The sequence below is a fragment of the Manacus candei genome, unplaced genomic scaffold (assembly GCF_025592945.1).
Source record: "Manacus candei isolate 608988 ecotype Guabito, Panama unplaced genomic scaffold, ASM2559294v1 h1tg000025l, whole genome shotgun sequence".
Classification (NCBI taxonomy): Eukaryota; Metazoa; Chordata; class Aves; order Passeriformes; family Pipridae; genus Manacus; species Manacus candei.
Genome location: NW_026138073.1, coordinates 6621169 through 6641861, shown reverse-complemented (window position 1 = coordinate 6641861; position 20693 = coordinate 6621169). Strand labels below are relative to the sequence as shown.

General features: G+C 42.5%; 1 protein-coding gene across 28 annotated transcripts in view; it reads right to left on the bottom strand.

The window, feature by feature from the left end:
- MAGI1 (membrane associated guanylate kinase, WW and PDZ domain containing 1) overlaps positions 1-20693 on the bottom strand; it is a 351112-nt gene that overhangs the window by 40454 nt on the left and 289965 nt on the right. For all 28 annotated transcript variants that reach the window (XR_007904719.1, XM_051788759.1, XM_051788766.1 and 25 more), the window contains 2 exons: positions 11472-11503; positions 4488-4704 (listed from right to left, as the gene is read on the bottom strand). Coding sequence is in view for 27 of the 28 variants with exons in the window: in XM_051788759.1 (XP_051644719.1) it covers positions 4488-4704; positions 11472-11503 (249 nt within the window). In the remaining variant the exon portion in view is untranslated. The remainder of the gene's footprint in view (positions 1-4487; positions 4705-11471; positions 11504-20693) is intronic.

The window sequence follows — 20693 nt, the reverse complement described above, 5'->3', positions numbered from 1 at the left end:
GTATTATTTTAATTAGATTTGAGGAGAGAAAAATCCTACCAAACAAATTATGTGCCTGAAAATAAAATTCAAATATTAATGATAACTTAGAATATTTTAAAAGCTTTAAAAATTATCTATCGTGTTCTGCTTTACTTTTAATTAAATGCTTAAGCCCTTCAAAGGGATTCATTAACACATCTGCAATTCAGATTAATTCATTTTGTCACTGCTGTTTTGACAGATGGCCATATGTAGGATACGGTATTTTGCAAAGCAATCAGGCCACATGAGAAAAATTTGACAACAGATTGCGTTAATCTTTAAGGAAGTTTAATAATACATTGAAAAATAAAAAGCATATTATAAAAATATATTTCAATAAAACAGTGCGAGGTTTTTAGAATTGCGGCTCTCTGCTAAGCCATTCAATTGCCGTTCCTCTCACTGAGTGCTCTTCATGTGTGTCATTCCTGGATCCTGGAACAGTTTCAGTTTTTAAACCTTAAGGGTTTGTCCTTCTCTCTGATTCATGTACACAACTCCCACGAGCAGCAATGAGTTACCAATAACGAGGAGCTCAGGCAGCTAAAACTTAGCACCAGCAAAGAGTGCATTTGTTATCGCCACCAAATGATCTGTTTTCACATTCACTCAGCACAAAGCCGGCTATTCTCAAACGTCCTAATCCAGCAAAGACTGGCAACTCTGGGACAGATTGCAGCAGAGCATTTGAGCTCAGCCTTAGCCTTAAAGCATCCCCAGTCCTTTTGGGTTTACAGCTTGAAAATAAGCTTCCTTGGACCGGAGCCAAAGCACTCAGCACCTCGCAGGGCTCATCCCCTCACCCTGGGGAGCTGCACGTGAAGGAACTTTAACACACATTTGTGGAATAAAGTTGCAGTTCTCCTCTGCTGCCACTCAGCCAGGGTCCAGATACAGTGATGGAGCCATTGCAGAATTAAGAGTGCTTCCTGGTATGAAGATGCATTGGGTAAATCAAAAAAACACATGCTTTTAACACAATTATGGGTTAGCTGGTGCTTTTGAACTTAATTCTGCTCTACCAATGGCTTCAGTGAGATAGGTCACATAAGGCAAACGCAGTTCTTTTTAATGAAATACTGATCCAAGGACAACTCAAATAGAGGAAGAACGCATTTTACCAATTCTGAAAAGTTAAACTGTTGCTTGTGCTTCCCATGTCTACATTCTTATTATTAATGTTAGTAACAGTGGGATGCACTCCCAGCAAAAAAGGCAGTAGGTGTTCATTATAGATTCAGTACTTCTTAGAAATATCCTGGAGACGATGAATTCATATATTGAATAAAACCTCCTTATATTATTATTTTTAGATGAAAAAAATCTGTCTGGGCTGGGGCTAATGAATTCATCTTCTTGTGTCAGCTGCACTTGAAAAATTGCACTATGTACTCTTTATGCTGAACAATTTCACAAATGGGAAAAAATAAAACACTTAAGATGATCTAATGCTCTAAAATTCTATCCTTTTAAAATTCATCATATGCTTCAACACAAAGGGTTGTTGCTGTTTTTCAGTCCACTTGCTGGGGTTCAAGGCCCTGCCTCTCAAAAGAACATTTCATAATCTTTTTCTGTTTTTTTAAAATTTAAGGCCAGCAATCAACAGAGAGTAAGCCCTGGTCTGGGTAGTTGAGAGAGCTGAGCTGGACCTCCTCAGGCAGTGGGGGATTTTAGCACCCACGAAATGCCCGGTTATTGGATGTATCAGCCACCCTCAGCACTGGCACTAGGGTGGTATCCTCCTGCTGTACATTAGACATTCATTTAGTTCTGTTCACACTTTCATCAGAAGACTGCAGAGAGAGTCACATCTAGCACCCAAAGCTATGGATGCCATGGGAGATGCTAACCTCAGACCCAAAGCCAAAGGGAACGAGTGCTCAAATAAAGAAGGAAGCGATGATATGACTGTATCTCCACCAGCCAAAGGTGGCACAGGGGTTAAACCGAACTGCAGCTGGGTACAAACACGAAGAACAGCACATGTGGAGCAGAAGACAATGAAACTGGAGTGCTCAGGGAATGGTTTCTCCCACCACACACTCTAGTGCTCTGTGTCAGCAGAGCTCTCTCTGAGTGATCAGAGAGCCACACAGTTGGTGCTTGGGAAACACTGGGAACTGAGTCTCTAAGGGATGATTCAGGTTCATAACAAAGGGAAGCAAACGCGGTGCCTCCCTGCAAGCTCCCAGGGCAGCACACCCAGGTTTCAGCTGCGAACCACAGCCTCCATTTATGAGACTGGTGAGAAGTGAGGGCTTTGTGAGGGAAGGAGAAGGAGCTGACCAGGAATCTCTAAATAAAACCACCAGTCACACTACGGGATCAGATCATGACAGGAGACAGAGTGTGTCCAACTCCATTTTTCACTTATCTTTCCTGTTTTTCTTCACACTTCATTAGGCACAGCAAAGCCATGTCACTAGCTAAGAATGCAGGTTAATCCCCAAGGAATGTGCTTCACTCCAGCTTAGGGTTGGAAATTCATAGGCCCTTGGACACTTCAAGTGGCACAAGTTTACAAGGAGACAAGACCATATCACACTTTGGCCACTCTTGAAAAACCTTCTATCTATGAAATCAAGAAACCTCAGAAAACACCTTCCTGGAAAGGAAGAGCAAGGGGATGGAAAGGTGGTAGAGAAGCAGCGACGTTCAAACAGGTAAGTCTCATCTGGTAGAAGAGGCGGGAGACAAGGACTGAAGCAGTAGAAGAGGATCAACACCACTACAGAGATGCTGGACCATGGAAAGGTGAGACAGGGAAGCTGAAGGGGTGTAGGAGATCCCAGTCTAACAACAGGCCCAGCAGTGAGGATTGTGGCACAGGGAAAGATGGGGTGTGGGAAAACAGGTGGTCAAGAGACGGTGAAAAGGCCTGTTGAAGGCCTCTACTCACAGACAAGGATAAAACCTCTACAAGATAACTGCAGGCATTGAGGAAAAAGGGAGGATTTAGTACATGGTGCTGGAAGTGGACACAGAAGGGCAATTGCCTGCCTGTGCACTTCAGGATTTCTCCAGCTCAGTCTTGGGTTTTATCAGGAAAGACAGACAGGAGTTAAGGCTGCTAAGCTGATACTAATGACTAATTAGTAGGAGTTAAACAGTTAATTAGAAATTAGCTAAGTAGCTGCAGGGGGTCAGAGGCAATGCCAGCACAGCGCCAACAGGAACCATGCGAGCTGAGCAGTGGCAATGCCAGTGCCACAGAACAGCCTCAGCCTTGTCCACCAGGGCAGGAGAAGGAGAAGCTCTACCCACAGCTCTGCAGGGCTGAATAGTCACCATCCCTCAGCTCTTGCCCCTTTTTCCTATTTCAGTGAGCTGCTTGTACAAGTTCTGTCACTGCACTCGCAGATCAGTATGACCTGGCGCAAGAGCCCACAGGGTCAGCACACCTAATCTCTGAGAAGGGATGGGAAGGGAAGCAGTGCACAGAAGCTGAGACACCTACAAACTGCATTGCTGAGACATTCAATCCAAAGAGAAGAATCTTCAGCCAAGAAACTGTGACTCATGATTTAATTTTTCCAAGATATAAGACTTCAAAGTGACTCGTTTGGTCAGAGAAAAACAGTCCTACCATTTTTCATTCTGAAGTAACGTTCATTTCATACTGGTTTTACCAATTTCCAGCTAGGACATTAAAATCAAACTGCAGGTGATACTCTCACAGAATGAAGACTTTGAAACTTCCTTTTCTGTAACTGAAGTTACTACTGCCTTTCAAAAGGAACCTAATACTCTAATTCTTAAAGAAGCTTTTACAAATTTGATCATCTTCAGCAGTGCAATTAAAGCAAAGCCAATGTGTTTATTCTGTTTGCAGAGAAGAAGCTGATTGAAACCATATTTATAGTCTTGGAGCAGAGTCAAAACCTTGCTGAACTATTAGCCAAGTGCGCAGATTATTAATTGCCATAAAAGCCACTTACAATATGCATTTGATATCTGTATTGTTAAAAGTGTCCACTCTGGTCAAAGTAAAATGGCTCAGCTGGATTTTCTCCTCCCCAGGGTGAGGCTGAAAAGCATCTGATATGAATTTCAGCAAACTAATTACTTCCCTTCCTCATTGAAATTCCTATGCATATCAGACAACGAGTCTTAACATCAAAAAAGAGTTTAGGATCTAGATAACAAACTTGGAAATTCTCCTTCAGCCTAACTGAAAAGTAAAATAAAAACATAGGGGAAAAGATGGTCTTTAATTCTAAAGGGATTTTTCATTTTAAGCTTTATGTGCCCTTTCCTAGAGATGATCTAAATTCGGTCCTCGCCAGAGAGGAAACCGCAGCTCTACCAAGTAGACATCACTGGCAGACACCGAATTAACCAACCGAAGCCTTACATTTTCAACAGAAATCTAAAAAGATCCAGCCCTTCGCAAAGAAAACACGCAGGGAGCAGCTGCCGGAGCCGTAGCCTTAGCAACCACACCTGCTTCATATACTCACGTCGGCTTTCATACATGCTCCTGGACTGGGCCCAGATTTTGAACGGATCTGGCTTCTTCTGCCCAGAAGTGTCCGGCTGGTCCGCAGGCGCTGCCTCCGCGGCGCTGTAGTCCGGCAGCACCTGCGTGCTGTGCACGGGGGACGCGGTGTGCCCGCTGCGGTGGCTGGAGACGCTGTGCTGGGAACTGTTTTGGCTGTCTTTCCTTTCAAGTGGCTGCTGTAAGGAAGGAAAGCAAGTGGAAGGAGAGGGAGAGAGAGAGAGAGAGAACAGACGGTTATTGGTCTTTGAGTGGGTGTTTGCCATCAATTTCTCTCCCTTCTTTGATCGGGGTTTCTGCATGCACATAAGTAAATATATAAATTATGGTTTTGCTGCTAGTTAATGCTGGGTACAGTTTAATTCCCCGATGACAGATTTTGATAGGCAGACTGACAGAAAGATACATGCAAAACAAAGTCATTTATCATAAAAAAATATGCATTTTTCCATCTAACACATAAGACGGATCTAAATCTCACTATAGGTGACTAGTTTCAGTGCACTTATTTTTTCCTGCATTAAGGTAGAAAAATTCAACAACCTTCTACTCAGATAACATTATGGTCTAACTTGACCCTGAAAGAAAAAGGAAAAAGTACCAGATTTCACTGTGAAAACTCAAACTGTCCCTCTGAATCAGATTCAAGCACAGACCTTACTATGCAAGATCACTTTTCCTCTGCAGCTCTTGCAAACCCCCACACCACAAACGGCTGGACAACATCCCTTGGATGGCTCTGCTTCCCAGAGCATCCACAGGATTCCTGCAGACCTTCACAAATGTGAAAATGTCTATTTGCAGTTTGATTTCCTTGTTTTAATTGAGCATATTAAAACAGGAAAAAATGTGTCTGCCTACATTCAGGGCTTATTCCAAAGCAGTATGTCAAGAGTTCTGCCTGCTCACTATTTAGCTAAGCAGGGTACGTAGTTCTTAAACTCACAACAGTGTGCTCAAATGAAACACAAGTCACATCTGCAGTGCCAGGATTTGTACTGCTCAATATGCAGAAAAATCCTCCCCCAACAAGAGCTCCCCAAACTGTTCAGCAAATGCTTTTCAATGCTCTTTTAAGATGACCTTGGGTTGACATCAAGGTTCAGTGCAATCTCCCACCTGCTCTGACACAGGGAACTGTGTCTGGAAAAACAGAATCTCTGAGGTTGTTTTTCCTACTTCCACTATTTCCCAGCTAAAAGGGGTCAGCCACTGGCATCAAGAAATTTAAAGCCTCCTGCTGGCAGAGGGTACCTGAAAACACTGCAACAGAAGTCTCTGATTTCAGGAACTCTTCTACTGCAAACCAAACAGGTTAGGGTGGCAAACACAGAGCAGATCAGCACAGAGGGCTGATGTGTCCACAGGTCTGGGGACCCCTTGCTTCACTCTGGACAGGAAACCCCAGGCAGCCAATGCTCCATCACAGAAGGGATGAAATAATTACAGAGGAGAAAGTCACCATACAAAGTGCCCCCTTTTTGAGTCTTAAAAAAATCCCAACAGATTAGATTGTTGTTAAGTTGCACATACTTCAGGTTTACACTGGAAAAAAAAAAAACAGGTCCAACAGCCCAAATGACTTTGACCTCTCAGCCTTGCATTCAAGTTGTTGATTCACTACCAGCATCTTTTAAAGGATAGACTAGATCTCTCAAAGAATGTGAAATTGCCTTTGTCCTTTAAAGCAATTTTGAACAAAGCATACCTGCTGTGATTACTCATCTCCAGACTTTCAAATACAAATATCTGAAACAATTTCCAACATTTATAGCTTTTTAAGTGGTAAATGAAGCTAATTCACACATAGCCTTTCAGTTTTTAAATGAAGCCATTTTAAAACAGCTATACTGGGGATAATCACTCCTTTGTAATTTAAAAAAAAAATACAAAAACATTTTACATCTCTCAGTCCAGCCATCTGGATTGGTTTGTTTGTTTGGTCAAACTACTAAAATAACTACAAGCATCCCGTGAAACTTCAGGCCAATATCACTGGAAATAGCTGGGTTACAGAATGTGGAGTACAGGGACTAAAATGTGAAGCTTTATTCAGCCCCTGGAGAAATAGTAAGAACACTCTGAAAACTTTCTGATTTAAAAAGAAACAAAGTTTAAACTTCAAAAAGTGCTCTCGCTTTGTGATATGAAAGGTTTAAATTTTGAACAAACTATGAATTCCATTTCGTATTTGGGTTGCAAATGGAAGTGTCAGCATATCTCAAGTAAAACCATCTCTAATTAAACTAGAGTTTCAATTGCAAATACACAGACATTTTTCAAAAAATAAGGGAAAAATTCTTCAGAGGGAAAGTTGTCTTCCCCAAAAATAACTCCTTCAAAAAGCCTGAAACATCTCTGTTTAGGAGTTTAAGAGGGGACCAGAAAAAAGGGAACTCAACCACAGTAATAATGCATATGTGTAATTAAATTAATTCAAGACAATATTTATTGACTTTCACATCACCAGAGGAGGCCAAAAAGGTTTGGGGCCAAAATTCTTTCCACATGCTGTAGCAGCTTCAACACATCATCCCCATGAGGAATTGCAGGGGGTCACTGCAATGCCCCTCCCATGGGGACTGCTCAGATAAAGAGGTTTGTTTGTGTCCTGGTACAAGTGGAGCTTTCCCAAGAGAGATGAGCATAATGCCAATGAAAGGATGGGTTCTCCATCTCCTGCCTTGTTCCTCCTTGGTCTGGATCTTGCTATCTGGCTCATTCAGTTCACACATACAGGCAGGAAAGCAGCTAAATTGCAGCCAGATGAGCACTGGGCTGTTTGGTAACTGAGTGCTGCAGAGAGAGCAGTTCAGACCTCACCCTGAGATGCTGATCGTGTTTTTCAGTGCAAAGCAAAGCAGATCAGCTGAACTGTATTGACTTCTGACAGTAGCTGCCAAGAGCATGGGGCACTGAACTACCCAAGTCAGTAAGAGCATCCCTGACCCTCTGGAGCCCACAATCTTCTCCAGAGCTGCTGATAAACATCAACAGGTTGCCAGAAAGACTCTTGACTAAAAGTGGCTAGAAATCAAGACTAAAATGACTACCTTGAGTCCATTTAAGCAGACTGCACACTTAAATACAGGTGGTGGGATGAAACCCCTTACAGCCCTGACAAAATAAATCCGTGGAAAACTGCAGCTTCTCATACACTACCCAAGGCCCAGGTCAGGTGCCAGCTTCTCAACACCCTGGCTGAAACTTTGCAGTGCTCATCCTGCATAACAGAAGACAAATGCATAAAACTGCAAAAAGGGAGAGTTTCTGTGGCTTCTTCCGTGGCAGTTCAAGGTAGGGGGGGGAAATGGTCTCTGAATGAAGAGGGATGTGTTGTACAAACATGCTGTGGAATCAGTTTCTCCTTCTGACAAAAACAGGACACTGGTGGAGTCCCAGGTGCTGCCTATCCACCCAAAATATGTGACAAAGTCTCTTGTCAGGAGTAGGTTGTGCAGAGGAATTGCATTTTTGGCCACAGTTCAGCTATGCTGACAATGTATTTATTTAAATACGAAAGAAAAAAAAATAGATTTTTGGAAGAGCTTAGCACTTTCTGCCCCCTGCAGTGATCTTGTCTTCTGATGATCTAGCTGCAGATTTTGTGCTCTAGAGCATTTTGGAGAAACTGGTCCTGGTAGTGAAGTAAACTGAGCTGGAAATGGAAATCTTTGCCCCCTTGTGGAGTATTTTGATGCAAACAACAAGGGGAAAAAAAAAGAAAAAAATTTTGGTTTTATCCATGTTATCCCACAATAATTCCAGGGGAAATTTATATACTAGAGAACTTGCACACCAAAAACATATTTCCTTGGCTGTTCAATGCAAAAATATTATCCATTTTCATCTAAAAAAGAATCAATGGGAAACTGAAAACAGAGAGCTGCAGCAACAGCAAACAGCAGCACAGAGAGCTGCTGGGAGCATATCTTTGGTGGGGGAATAGAGAATAAAGAACTTGTAAATGTCCAGTCCCATGTATGACTGCAAAAGGTTTCTTTTACTCATTTGACCCTTTCCCCAAGGTTTAAAAATTCTCCTTAAAATTTGAGAAGTGCAAAGCTCATCAGAAGATACACACAGGCTGAAAAATACAGCCCAAGAAAACTGAGCAGGAAAAATATTCCGAGGCTGTGTCACAGCCCCAGCAAACCTCTCCAAGGGGCTAAAACACCTCCCCACAGCCAGGCAGTACCGAAAACCTGAAGCTGGCCTTTTGGGAATTGGGGCTGACAGCTAAAATTAGGACTTGCTTGAGAAAGAGCAGCCACTGGCAATAAGTTGGGAATGTGTCTGAACTTTGGGAAAGGACATGAAGTAACAAGAGAGGGCTCATCTCTTGAGCAAAGCAGAAGAGGATAGACACCTGAGTCATGACTTCCCCAATGCAGCAGAAGAAACAAAGAATAAGGACAAGTTAAGATCAAGCCCACTGCTCCCAGCCTGGATGTACATTATCCTCTGGCTGCAGCTCACTTATTAAACAAGCAGTGCTGGAAAACTGTCGCCTTGCATTGCGCAAAGGGCACGGGGGAAATGGGCAGCACATTCCCCCCTAGCCCCACAGGCAGCTGTGCAGTGCTGGGGACAGCCCATGGCACAGGCTCCACTGGCAGCACCCACATTCACCCCATCGCTGCCAGTGCAGCAGCAAACTGGGAGTCCCTGGGATTCAGTGCATCCCTGGAAAACACCGGCACAGAGTCCAGGGAGATGGCATCCCAGCCTGAGAGCGCGCCAGTGGGGCAGGTCTGGCTCTCACCTGCCACGAGGGGATCTTCATGGCCAAAAGGGTTGGGTTGGACTCCCCTCACCCCGCAGCTGAGCAGCAGCCCTTCAACAAACCGAGGAAGGACAGTGTTTGCAACATCACCCCTTCCCTGCTTTTGACCATAGCCTTGGCCACGCGAGCTCTGGAGTTTGTGTAAATCCATCCCAGAGAGCCTCGAGAACAATTTCCTCCTCTGCACACGGATGCCCCGATGCACTTTGCTCCAGGTTTCCGTGCTCAATCCCTGCATGTCACCAATGCCTGGGGACGAAGAAGCGGCTGCACCGGCTCAGCTGAGCTCTCGGCTCTGCCCTCCAAGGAGCTGCCGGTCATTAAAGCCGCTGCACAATGCGGCAGACCACAACATCCCTGCTAATTGCCCTGCCAACGATCCCGTGTGCAGGCAGGGGGAACAGGAGGCTCTGCTCTTTGTGAATCCTGTGCTGTAGAGGCAACAGCACCGCCTAGGACCATAGGAAAAATTACTGAAGGGACCCTGGAGCAAAGCGAGAGCGCTCAGGAGAGGCACACGAGGGAATGGAACTGCTTTCCCAAGGCTGACAGGCTCCTCAAAGCAAGTAGTAAAGGAGAAATCTGCTGTTGCACAGCTACACCTGTTTGTAAGCAGCCTCTTTGTTCACCAAGGCAGGATTAGCCTGACATGGATTTAGATACTGCTCAGATTTTTACGGTGCATAGCTGTCAACCAGGGAGGTGTCTGACACAGCAGGATCCCGCTTCACCCGATGCCAAATGTGCGTGTGGCAGAGTGGGAGCCTCCAGGCTGTGGAAAGACCAAGACTCATTGATTAGGGCTGGTTTAATGACACAAGTCGGGAGTCCGAATCGCGTGCAGCCAATCCTGCTCTGACCAGGGGAAAAAGTGGAGGCAGAGAATAGAAACGTGCCTGACGCGTATGTGTTTTACACACTCGCTTCTGTTTTTCCGAAGGCTGAAATAATCCCCACGTATGACAGCAGCGAGCACGCAGGGTCTGACAAGGCTGTGATTTGCGAGGGAGCACACCCCGCACTTCTGCCTCCCAACATTAATGCGAGCTGACAATGGTAGAGGCCTGGGCTCACATGACTTTAATCAGCGCTGCCCTAAGCCATCAGAATCACATTAATTATTTCAGGGCTTTTCTTTTTGGATGAACAGAGAGCTCGTATTAAAAGCAAGAGCCTTCTGCTCAGCCTCTTCATGAACCTCTTGCCCAGGTTTGTGAGGTGGGCTGTGCCCAGCTGCAGGTTTTGGCACCCATCGGGGACTGTCAGTGAAGTTTCACACCATCTTACAACACGGCAAACACCTCACTCGCTCTGCTTCCCCAAAGCTCCCGGGAGAGAATTCTGCCTTTCCCTCACTCCCAACAGATAACTGCAAACTTTCAAGCTTTAAGTATTTCATTTCCTTTAAAAATAAAACATTTCTTTTTGTTGCATACAAATAGCACATTAATTTCTTCCATAATATCATGCATGGAGCTTTAGAGATACTTTAGATCACGGCTTCCGTGCTGCTAGCTAACATGTCATCCAGGTAACAGCTTTACATGGAAATAAGATCAGAGGGGACAAGAAAATACTGTTCTATTGTTGCTTTTTAAAAAAAAAATTAGGAATCTTACACCTGCAGCACAATCCTGCTCAGTATGAAAATGCCTCCAGAGCAAGCACCCAGACAGCTGACTGTATTCCCTGGGAACTGTAATCATGCTCCGTTCATGCTTTGTCTCCCTCGACAAGGTGCGTGCTTTCCCATTCCGTTAATAATTCAGCCAAGGGTACTCAAGAAAACTCAGGGAGTTAATGGAAAAGGTTGGTGCCTATGAGCACCCGACAGGAATTGCTATCTGGCAAGAAGGTGGAGCCTCCCATCTTTCTAAAAGGAAACAATAGCTGTCTTTTTTGGTAAGTTAAACGACAGAGAAGCTCATCTGTCAGGGAAGCGGATCTGTAAACCTGAGGCTTTATTTGCAAACAAGTCCCCCTTCCGTACTGCATTCCTCTCTAGTCTCCCCATGCAGCAGGAGCCGTGCAAGGTAATCATGGTTGCAACAGAAAGACAACTTAAAACAATCAAGACCCACAAAGCAAACAAGCCAAACTCATGCCTTTCCCCTTCAGAGCAGACAAACAGACAAAAAATAGTAGCTGAGAAGTGCTTACCGACTTTGGGCTCTTCTTTGGGACCGGCAGTCCTGAAAAATGGCAACAAGGGAAAAATAAACATTAGCATTAAACGTTACCTTCCCTTAAAGAAAAATCCCTAGGTGTATCATCCGAACGTAGCCATCTGCAGAGTTATGTCAGCTTTCGCTCTCGCATTGGAGTTACCAGTCTGTTCATATCGAATCAAAGCACAGGGAGAGGGAGAGCGAGCGAGAGACGGGGAAGAGGGAGCGGGGGGAGCTCTCTATCTGCATTAGCTATGCTGACTTGTGCTGCAGCAGCCGGGAGGCTGGGAGAGAAACCCACAGCCCTCAGCGGCTGCCGAAACCCAACGCTCGGGCAGAATCTCAAATGCTCCCCTGGATTACGGGAGACTTAGCTCACAATTAAGCCGAGGCTCTTTCCCTTTGACGCGATCGGCTCGGCGATTTTATCGGACCAATCGCGGAGGTGCAGGGCAAACAGGTTGATTTTTTAAAAAGTATTCCTCTAGAAACTGATTTTTGAATGGGAAAACGGGCACTGGCTTGAGCCTAGAGGTGCGGGCTGGGCAAAGGAAAACAAAAGCATGAGGAAGAATAAGGTTTTATCCCTAAAAATGTGAATATTGCTGAGAAAACACGTTTTCCTTCCTGTCTGTCCTCAGTGTAAATCTTTGAAGCCAGAGGTTTTATCTGTTAGCTACAATTTCAGAGAGCTGTGGCTTGAGAACAAGCACAACCAGTGCCTTGACCCCTGGGGGGGAAGCTCAGGAGCTTGGAGAAGGGTGGTTTACACAGGTTGCAGTTGATGTAAAGGAAGAAACAACTGGGAGGGCACCGGGGAAGGTTTTTTCAAGGACAATTTTGCATTTTGAAGCAGCCTCTTACTCGCTCTGTGATGAGCAAGAGAACTCAAGAGAGATTTCAATCAACTACTTGTGCATATAGCCCAGTTGCCAGCAGCAAAGGAAACACTTGTCCAGGGGTTTACCTACAAATGCAGGAAAAGCTCTTTCTTGTGCCTTTTGCAAGAATGCCCAAGACCTCCCTTTTCTATAACTGTTGGAAGAGAGGAAACTCCCCATATTTTGCTCTGTGTGACACTCCAGAAACAAACATAAACCTAAACACAGATTACATTGCACATTAAGTGCTCAGTAATTCAGATGTTTGAAATCTGCTTTTGTCTTTAGCATGTGATTTATGTGGCATTTATGCCGCATTACGTTTTCTACTTTATGCATTTTGTTTATTCTAAAACCCATGCCCTCATCTAACTTTTACACAGAGAATAAAATAAGTGATGCAAGTGAATTACAAATCTGTCTAGGAAGATGCCTATTTTAAGGTAATTTGGGAAATGTTAGTTCTGAATAGGGAAGATCCACAATTAAAAATGATAAACAGAGCTCACTTTGCTGTTGCTCTCAAACTGGAATGCATACTGCAATGAGGATTTTAAATGAAATATTTTCAAGCTTTTGAGGAATATCTGTGCTCTGCATGTCACTGATGCATTCCCAGCCAATAGCTGATATCCCTCCAGGCACTGATTGATCGAGGGACAATGAAACATCAAAACTGTTTGAACTAAACAATCAAGACTGCAGCTTCATTTTTGCTGACGGGGACTGTGTTTGTATAACACACTTAAAGAGGAAAGCGCTAATAATGTTCATAGCAAGTCACACTTTTAACAGGCATCATTTATCAGAGATAAACACACAGACAGAGATTCTCCTCTCTCTCTCTCTCTCCCTCCTTCCACGTGCGTGCACACACGTTTACTCTCCCTTTCCAAGAGATGCTCTTTCCTATTAAATCAATAGGTAGAACAGATCCCTGGGCACACATGCACCCTTAACACACCAGCATGAGACAGAAAAGATATTACAGTAATTTAAATGCTTCCTCCAAAATATAAAGCAGAAATGCAGCTGGGCTGTTCATTCATATTGTATCAGAATTCAGTTTATTGCATCACAAACATTCAACGTTAAAATTTAATAAGTATGAAGCACTGAACAAACCTTTCCTTCAAGTTTGTCATTAATTTTGCCTGTTCTGATCCCAAAGAGATGGAAAACAGTTGAAAAGTAATGGAAAACACATCAAGACCATTGTTTGGTGAGTCCTTCAGAGGCCAGTGTATCTTACAGTGTCACTGCTCTGTGCCAGACTTTGCTGCAGAACAAGCAATAATTGACTTTTCACCAAAATAAGTGACTGCAGAACAAGTTACCAAATGTTAGTAGTTTTTCATGGGACAAGCTTATAGTCAGGGGAATAAACTGCCTGTACATTTCCCTGTGAAAATGTTATTTATTCATCTAATTAGGGTCTCATTTCAGAACTCCAGCTCTTGACGCAGCAGGCCAAATGAGCAAATGATAGGTATAATGGGTAGTTTTCATGCTCAGATGATGGAATGGATACAGTATTTAACAGTGATGAACACGAAAAGCTTGAATAACCCCCAAATCCTGGGAGTACCACTAGCGAGAAAATGCCAAGCTTTTCCAAAAAGCTTCTGGGAAAGACATTGCCCAAGCCTATGAATCTGGAATATTGACAGCTATGAATTACAATATTCATCTTTTGATTCCATTAACATGTCTCATCACTGCTCACACCATGCCTTGCTTGGAAGCTCATCCTTCCAAGGCTGCCTGTTCTCCCCTGAAGCCTCACTGCAAATTTTTCAGAGGCAAATGGGCCAAGTGTGGACTTAACACCCAGTTTGCATCTTTCTGGCATTGTCCAGCTTTTTAGTGATTGGAGTAATAGCTCCACACCGCTGGCTAAGAGAAGCCAAAAGGCTTGTCCCTGCTCTGATACTAGAACAGTAATAGTTTATACTGACACTGCTTGCAGTACAATTCCTCTGTGATTTGCTGCCTATGGACACCTCTCACCAGTACCTGAAATGCATCTTCTAATTTTGTGGAGTTTTGGAGATGCAGATTAGAGAAGATTAAAGAGTCAAGCAATTGAATGGGACTGTTGTCATCACAGAGTTAACAATGTTTTAAAACAAACAAGTACATCTGGCAAACAATGTCAATATGACCTAAAACCCCTTGAATGGGCTCATTGTAGCTACTTACTAAATGTGCTTGGAATTAAATTAATTAGAAAACACAAATTACTCCCCTCTAAATAACAATGTAATAAAGCAACTGCTTAATGAAAAATATCAGTGATCAGTGAGCAATCCACAAGAACAAAAAAAGGGATTGTAATCAAACTAAATTCACAGACTCGTCAGCAAGACAAGAAAGGCTTCATACAAGGTTAGTCAAAAATGAGTCAGATGCAGGGATCTAAATTAAACTAATTATCACAGAGATTATTACATTTATCTTAACAAAACCCTCTCTCTTTTCTCGCCAGTACTCCCTAAAGCTCTATGTACAGCTGGCTGCATCCATCTGCTCAACTACATTTTGTAACATAGGGTAAAAAATACAAATCATTAAGCAAGTTTTGTAGCATGACTTAGGCACTCTTAATGCCATCACCCATCAGGAGCTGTATTTCTATTGCGTGACACTGTGTTATGTTGTGAGCAAAGTGGTCCATGAATTAAGGCCTCAACTCAGCTTACTTCAATGTGGCACGTGTTAGTTGTTCAATCTTATGTGGTACAACTTTTGGAGCTGGGAAGCTGTAAGGTTCCTAACCCTGCCTATGATGAGTTCATGGAAGAACACATGGGACAAAACTGTGACCCCAAGTGTTGCCGTTTCTAACATGCAGTTCTCCTCTATTCTTACAGGAACATTTTTTCTCAACTCCTTTGTCTTTATGCAACCTAATTAACATGGGAAGGGAACACATCACCTGGTAAATTCTGCTTTACTGAGCATATACAAATGCAATGTGTGACTACAGACCCACACCACAGCCTGGGCTTGATTCTGGTGAAAGCTCAGAAGGCCATAAATGCTCAAAAATTATCTAAAGGGACACCAGACACAATGTGCCCTGCTTCACAGCCCCATGTTTTAAAGACGGTAGATCAAAATTATCTAGAGTTGAATCCTAAGGAAGATCTACCTCTAGGCTCCATAGGAGTCATCCATGTGGAGGTCAGCTGGTGTGAACACTTTGCTCTTCACCACACACTCACACAAAAGTATATATTTCAATGGGATTTCAACTTAAGTTGGAACAATTCAATATCAGTTTGCACAATCCACTCACAGGACAAAGGTTCCTGGAATTGCTAACAGCCAGTCTGGAAGCCAGACTATCATCTTATTTATGGCTTAAAACATCTGTGGCTACTGCTCAACATTTTTAGGTTTTGGGGTGGTTTTGCACATGAAGGAGAAAACCAGCTGTGTCTAGATTTTCACTTCTCGCAATTCCTTAAACTTCCAAAGTGGACATCTTGTGGACCATCTATATCCAACAGCAAAATAAGGCATGTGTGAGTCTAAGTGGAAAGGTCATCCGTTAGGTTTTGCCATTATGTTGTCTTCAGCCCAGAGTGCACAAGTGTTGAAAATTAGTTGGAGATGAATAAAAACGCAAGAAAAAGATTTCAGACTGTGTCATAAGGTTAACATTTACAGAGAAAATGTTCCTGCCTGGAAAAAAAAACAACCCTCAAGCTTTCTAAATAGCGCTTACACCATGCTGAATAAAAACCAAAGGCTGTATCAAAGAAAACAGACACTTTGAAAGATGAGGTTTAGGTAAAGTACCAGAGTCTGGGGGTACACAACCATGTACCTGGCATGGAACATTGATTACTGCTTTCTGTGTGCAAAACAAGGAACTTTAAATAATTAATGCTAATGGCCATTAGTGCTGCCAGGGGGGCAGGGAATGGGAGGTTGGTGGTGACAAAGCAATTCCCTTGATTCTGTATAATCCATTGCCAAAGAATTTCTAATAAAGGACAAATACTATCTAAAAAAGTAGATGAAAGTTGGTCTTTTCCAGACTGGAGAAAGAATAAGAATAACCTGCAGCAAGAGAGGCAGGCATAAGGAGTACCATCATGAAGAAATCCCCTACCTGTCCCTGCTCAACTTTTCTGCTTGTCATCGTGATTTGCACAACAAGAGTGTCACTGCACTAGCAAAAAATTAGCTATGCAATACAAGCTTTAAGCAAGAGAATAATTTACACTGCAGGAATACAGCCCTGCCATAAATCAAGTTTGGTAACTTCCAAATGCAGTGAAAAATGACACATTTCTAATGCTAATGTTCAATGCTAATGCTAAGAAAGCAATGTTTTGAAGAGATCATCTTGGGCATTATTAACCCACTGTCACTGACAAAAAGCATAATGAGGCATAGAACATTATTGCCATTAACATGAATTTCAGTTCTAGATGCTCTAAAGATGTTAAATTGTATTAGCCTCAAATACTCATTTTTGGTTGGGATGCTAAACAATTCCTCCTCGTTAAAGTCTCAGTCATATTTTCAGCATCTCAAACAAGAATTGATTTTAGAAGCGATGAAAAAGATATAGTCTAATAAAATGCTATTTAATTACTATGAAAATATAAATTTAACTATGCACTAATATATATAAGGTAATGCCAAGACAGTAAGATAATAAAGAGCTTGAGAATTAGCGTGACAATTACCATCTAGCCTATGGTTGAAAGCATGTCAGCAGTTCTTGCATTTTTATTTTGAAGCTCATTAAATGAAGAGCTTACCATAAAGCTCGAGCTGTTGGAGTCATACGCTTAAATGAAAATCTTTGTTAATATTTAAACAATTATGTACATGGACATTAAATTTCTGAAATCTCACGAATTTCAGAAGCTAAACACCAGAATCAGAAAGTAATTAGAGACTCCCGTGTTCTTCTTGTATAGATAAGGGTGTGTGTATACACAGGTATTATATATCTATTTTTCACATACATAAGCATACATGTGTGGCTATGCATGAAGGTAACTATTCTTTTCCAGAAGCCCACAAAATCCAGGGCTTACAAGCTTTATTTCTGGAACACATCTCACAATTTTTGGGGCATGCTGCAAGTTTGAAGATGTCCAGCCCCAAAGCCCCTCTCCTCAGCTGCCTGTCCCTTGGCATGGCCACGTAGGTACCAAAGGGCAGCAGCACCTCAAGGCCAATCCCACATGCCTCTCCAAACTCAGTATAGAGGACACTAGAGAGGAGAAACCATATTTTGCTACTGTCACATCACTATTTATGCTGCTCAGTGAGAGCATTTGTCTTCAGACTTACCACAGCATTGCTACAAGGTGTAAATCCACATGCCCAAACTCGGTGGCTTATGGCACATTCTCATATTTCATATTTAGAGAGCAGCCTGCACAATGGGGATGCCTGTAAATAGGGCTCTCTTGGCATTAGTTTGATTTTGCTATTAATAAATAACATCCCTTAATAGTAAGCTAATACTTTACAGAATGCTTAGCCAGATTCAGACCCGAGGAGTGCAAAGGCACATATGGCACACTAAGACAGAAAACCTTTACTAGGGGACAATGATTTTACAGATTTAAAATAGTTTTCTATTAAAATAAAACAGTAACTCAATATAATTTCAAGTATGTAGTTGTACATCTCAGAAACTATCCCTGAAAGATGGAGACAACCCCCCTGATATTTATTTACCTGCACATCCCTACCAACATTACCTTCATGCACCCCCAGCCACAGTGTCCTGACCTGCCCCAGCATCCTCAGCCAGCTGTGTCACCTCCCTGAAGCTCAGTCTCCTCTACCAAGACTGTCTGGTCTACAAGTCCTGTCAACTTCTTGAGTCCAACTCATGGTACTATGCAGATCTTCTGGCACAAAAGACACAGGTTAACAGGTTCTTTAAGATGGTATACTCCTCATTACTATCACCATCACAAAAATAAGTCTATATGACCCGGAAAAAATAAACTTTAAAATGAATAAACATAAGATCCCAATGCGGAATGGGAAAAAATTTAAATTCAGAATGGTGAGAATTTGAGACAGGTGGATAGATATTTAAAAACAATCTGTTTCAGAACAAAATCAGTGACTAGTCATTACAAAGCCATCCTTATTCCTCAGTTTTGCCCACCTGCTATGCTTTTATTGACTCTCCGAATGTATTTATTTACAAAGACCTTTGTTGGATTTCTGATACCTCATTAGTTCTGTTATGACTGGTTATTACAATGCCAAATCAGGGCAGCAGCTACTGCACCTACCTGCAATGTCGCTGATAAAACCTCATTATTTACAAGTATATGGACACCAAAATGCCACCCAGGTGGTACGTAAGGGTAGGAGGAAAAACTGAGTGGAATGAAACCCTCCTTGCTGCACACCTCCAAGTCTGCTCCATTTCCTGCTTTGCAAATCCTGATGAAGATGTGGGAGGCACATCTCCAGCTAAAGCTGCCTTATCTAATGCACAGTGTTAGGTTCTGCTGTGCCACCTTGTGTTACATCACATCACATTTGATATAAAAAAGCCTTGTGTGGGTTTGAGTTGCTCCACTTATACCACTTCAGCATTTAATACCAAAACCAAACCAAAACATAAGGGGGGATGGCGGGGGGGGGAAGCGCCAACTTTCAAAACCTCAAGTTAGGGAGAAAAAAAAAAAAAGCCTTCAGGAAGAGTTTCAGAGCTCTCATCTTTCAATTGCTAAGCAAGCCCCTGTTTTCTTCTCATCTCAGAGCCTACTGCTTTCTGCAAGATAAGGTGGTTTGGACAATAAAACATCCTGATGAGAAGATTTCAGCCATGTTTTTTTCTCCCAGCAGTCAGAAAATGCTCTGTTTTTCTCACTGATGCTAAAGCAGATCTAGACTCCCTGCCACAAAAAGGCAGCCATGCGTGTAACGTGCACAGCACCACTATTGTGCTGTCAGCACACAGGTCTACACAGAACTGATATTATTTCGTTATTACAAACACATTAATTGTTCATCTCCTTCATAATTAAAGTACAGGTTTTCTCCTGGTCTTAAAGTACCCTTTGTGAAATAGCTCAAAACTTTAGGGAATTATATCAACCCTTGAAATTAATCAAGATGTGTAACAAAGTGCCAAACAATGAATCAGCAACTGTTCTATCCTATTTTACACTTCCAAGCAACTCTGGAGCTCAGATGACACATATATCTGGGGGACACAAGCTATAGCATAGATAGGCCGTGCTGCCACAAAAATGCAGGGTATCTCATGTAAAGCTGATGCTGACCCAAAAAGCAGATTTCACAGGCATCTCTTCATTTGCTTACTCATTTCTAGGAGAGAATCAGTGTAAATGGAGCTAATGAAGGGTAGCTGAGGGGAAAACACTTGTGCCTCGAATGACTAACAGATTAGTGTCAGCACTTCACATGTATCACACCAGCAATAGCTGGAAATTCTGCAGGCAATTAAAATGTTCATATACCAGTGATGCCAAGTCTCCTTTATTATCAGAACTGTAATACTATAAAGCTACTCTTTTTAGAATCAGGTGTTCATATGATAATGTACTTTGCTTGGAGTTCCTTAGCCTCCCATAGTTTAGGAAAGGCAATAAGATACGAATACTAGAGGCTTGAAATAAAAAGATAGAAAGAACTCCTGTGTGGTATCTTTATAGCTGGAATTTTGGGAGCTTAAAGTAAGATTTTTGCACACTTGGGCTTTTTGATATTCGAATTTGTCACTTACTACTTCAACTGGATGCCTCGTACTGAGAAGCTCCAGCACGACGTGGTAATGCTAATTAATTAGTTCCCGCAAATGCACTATTTGCATGGACATTAGTAACACATATCAAACTATTCGGTGTCTGAACCAGCTACCAACAATTACCCTTTGTGGCTGTAGGCATTTGCAGGCACCCAAAACCTTGATGAAACCCTGCTGCCTCCTGGAGTCTAATGGGAGCCTTGCCATGGATGTCAGCAGCACCAAAACTTCTCCCTATGTGTTTTTGGTAAGCAGAGTCATCCCAAACCTTGCAAATTCAGATCATCAAAAACAAACAGCTAATGTCACTGAGATTAACACCTGTAAAGCACTTTGAAGGGGAAAAACACCGTGTAATCCAAAATATTACATTATTTATAAGACGACCTGATTTTAAATGTTAAATTCGGCTTATTTTTATCACAAAGAGAAAACAAGTTTCTGCTCCCTTGCTTTACAAAACCAATTACCAGTGATCAGTGCATGGTGCTGCATAACAATACACAGCATTGTCCCAAAAAGGCGTATCTAACACTCCGGAGCTGTTACAGGAAAATTA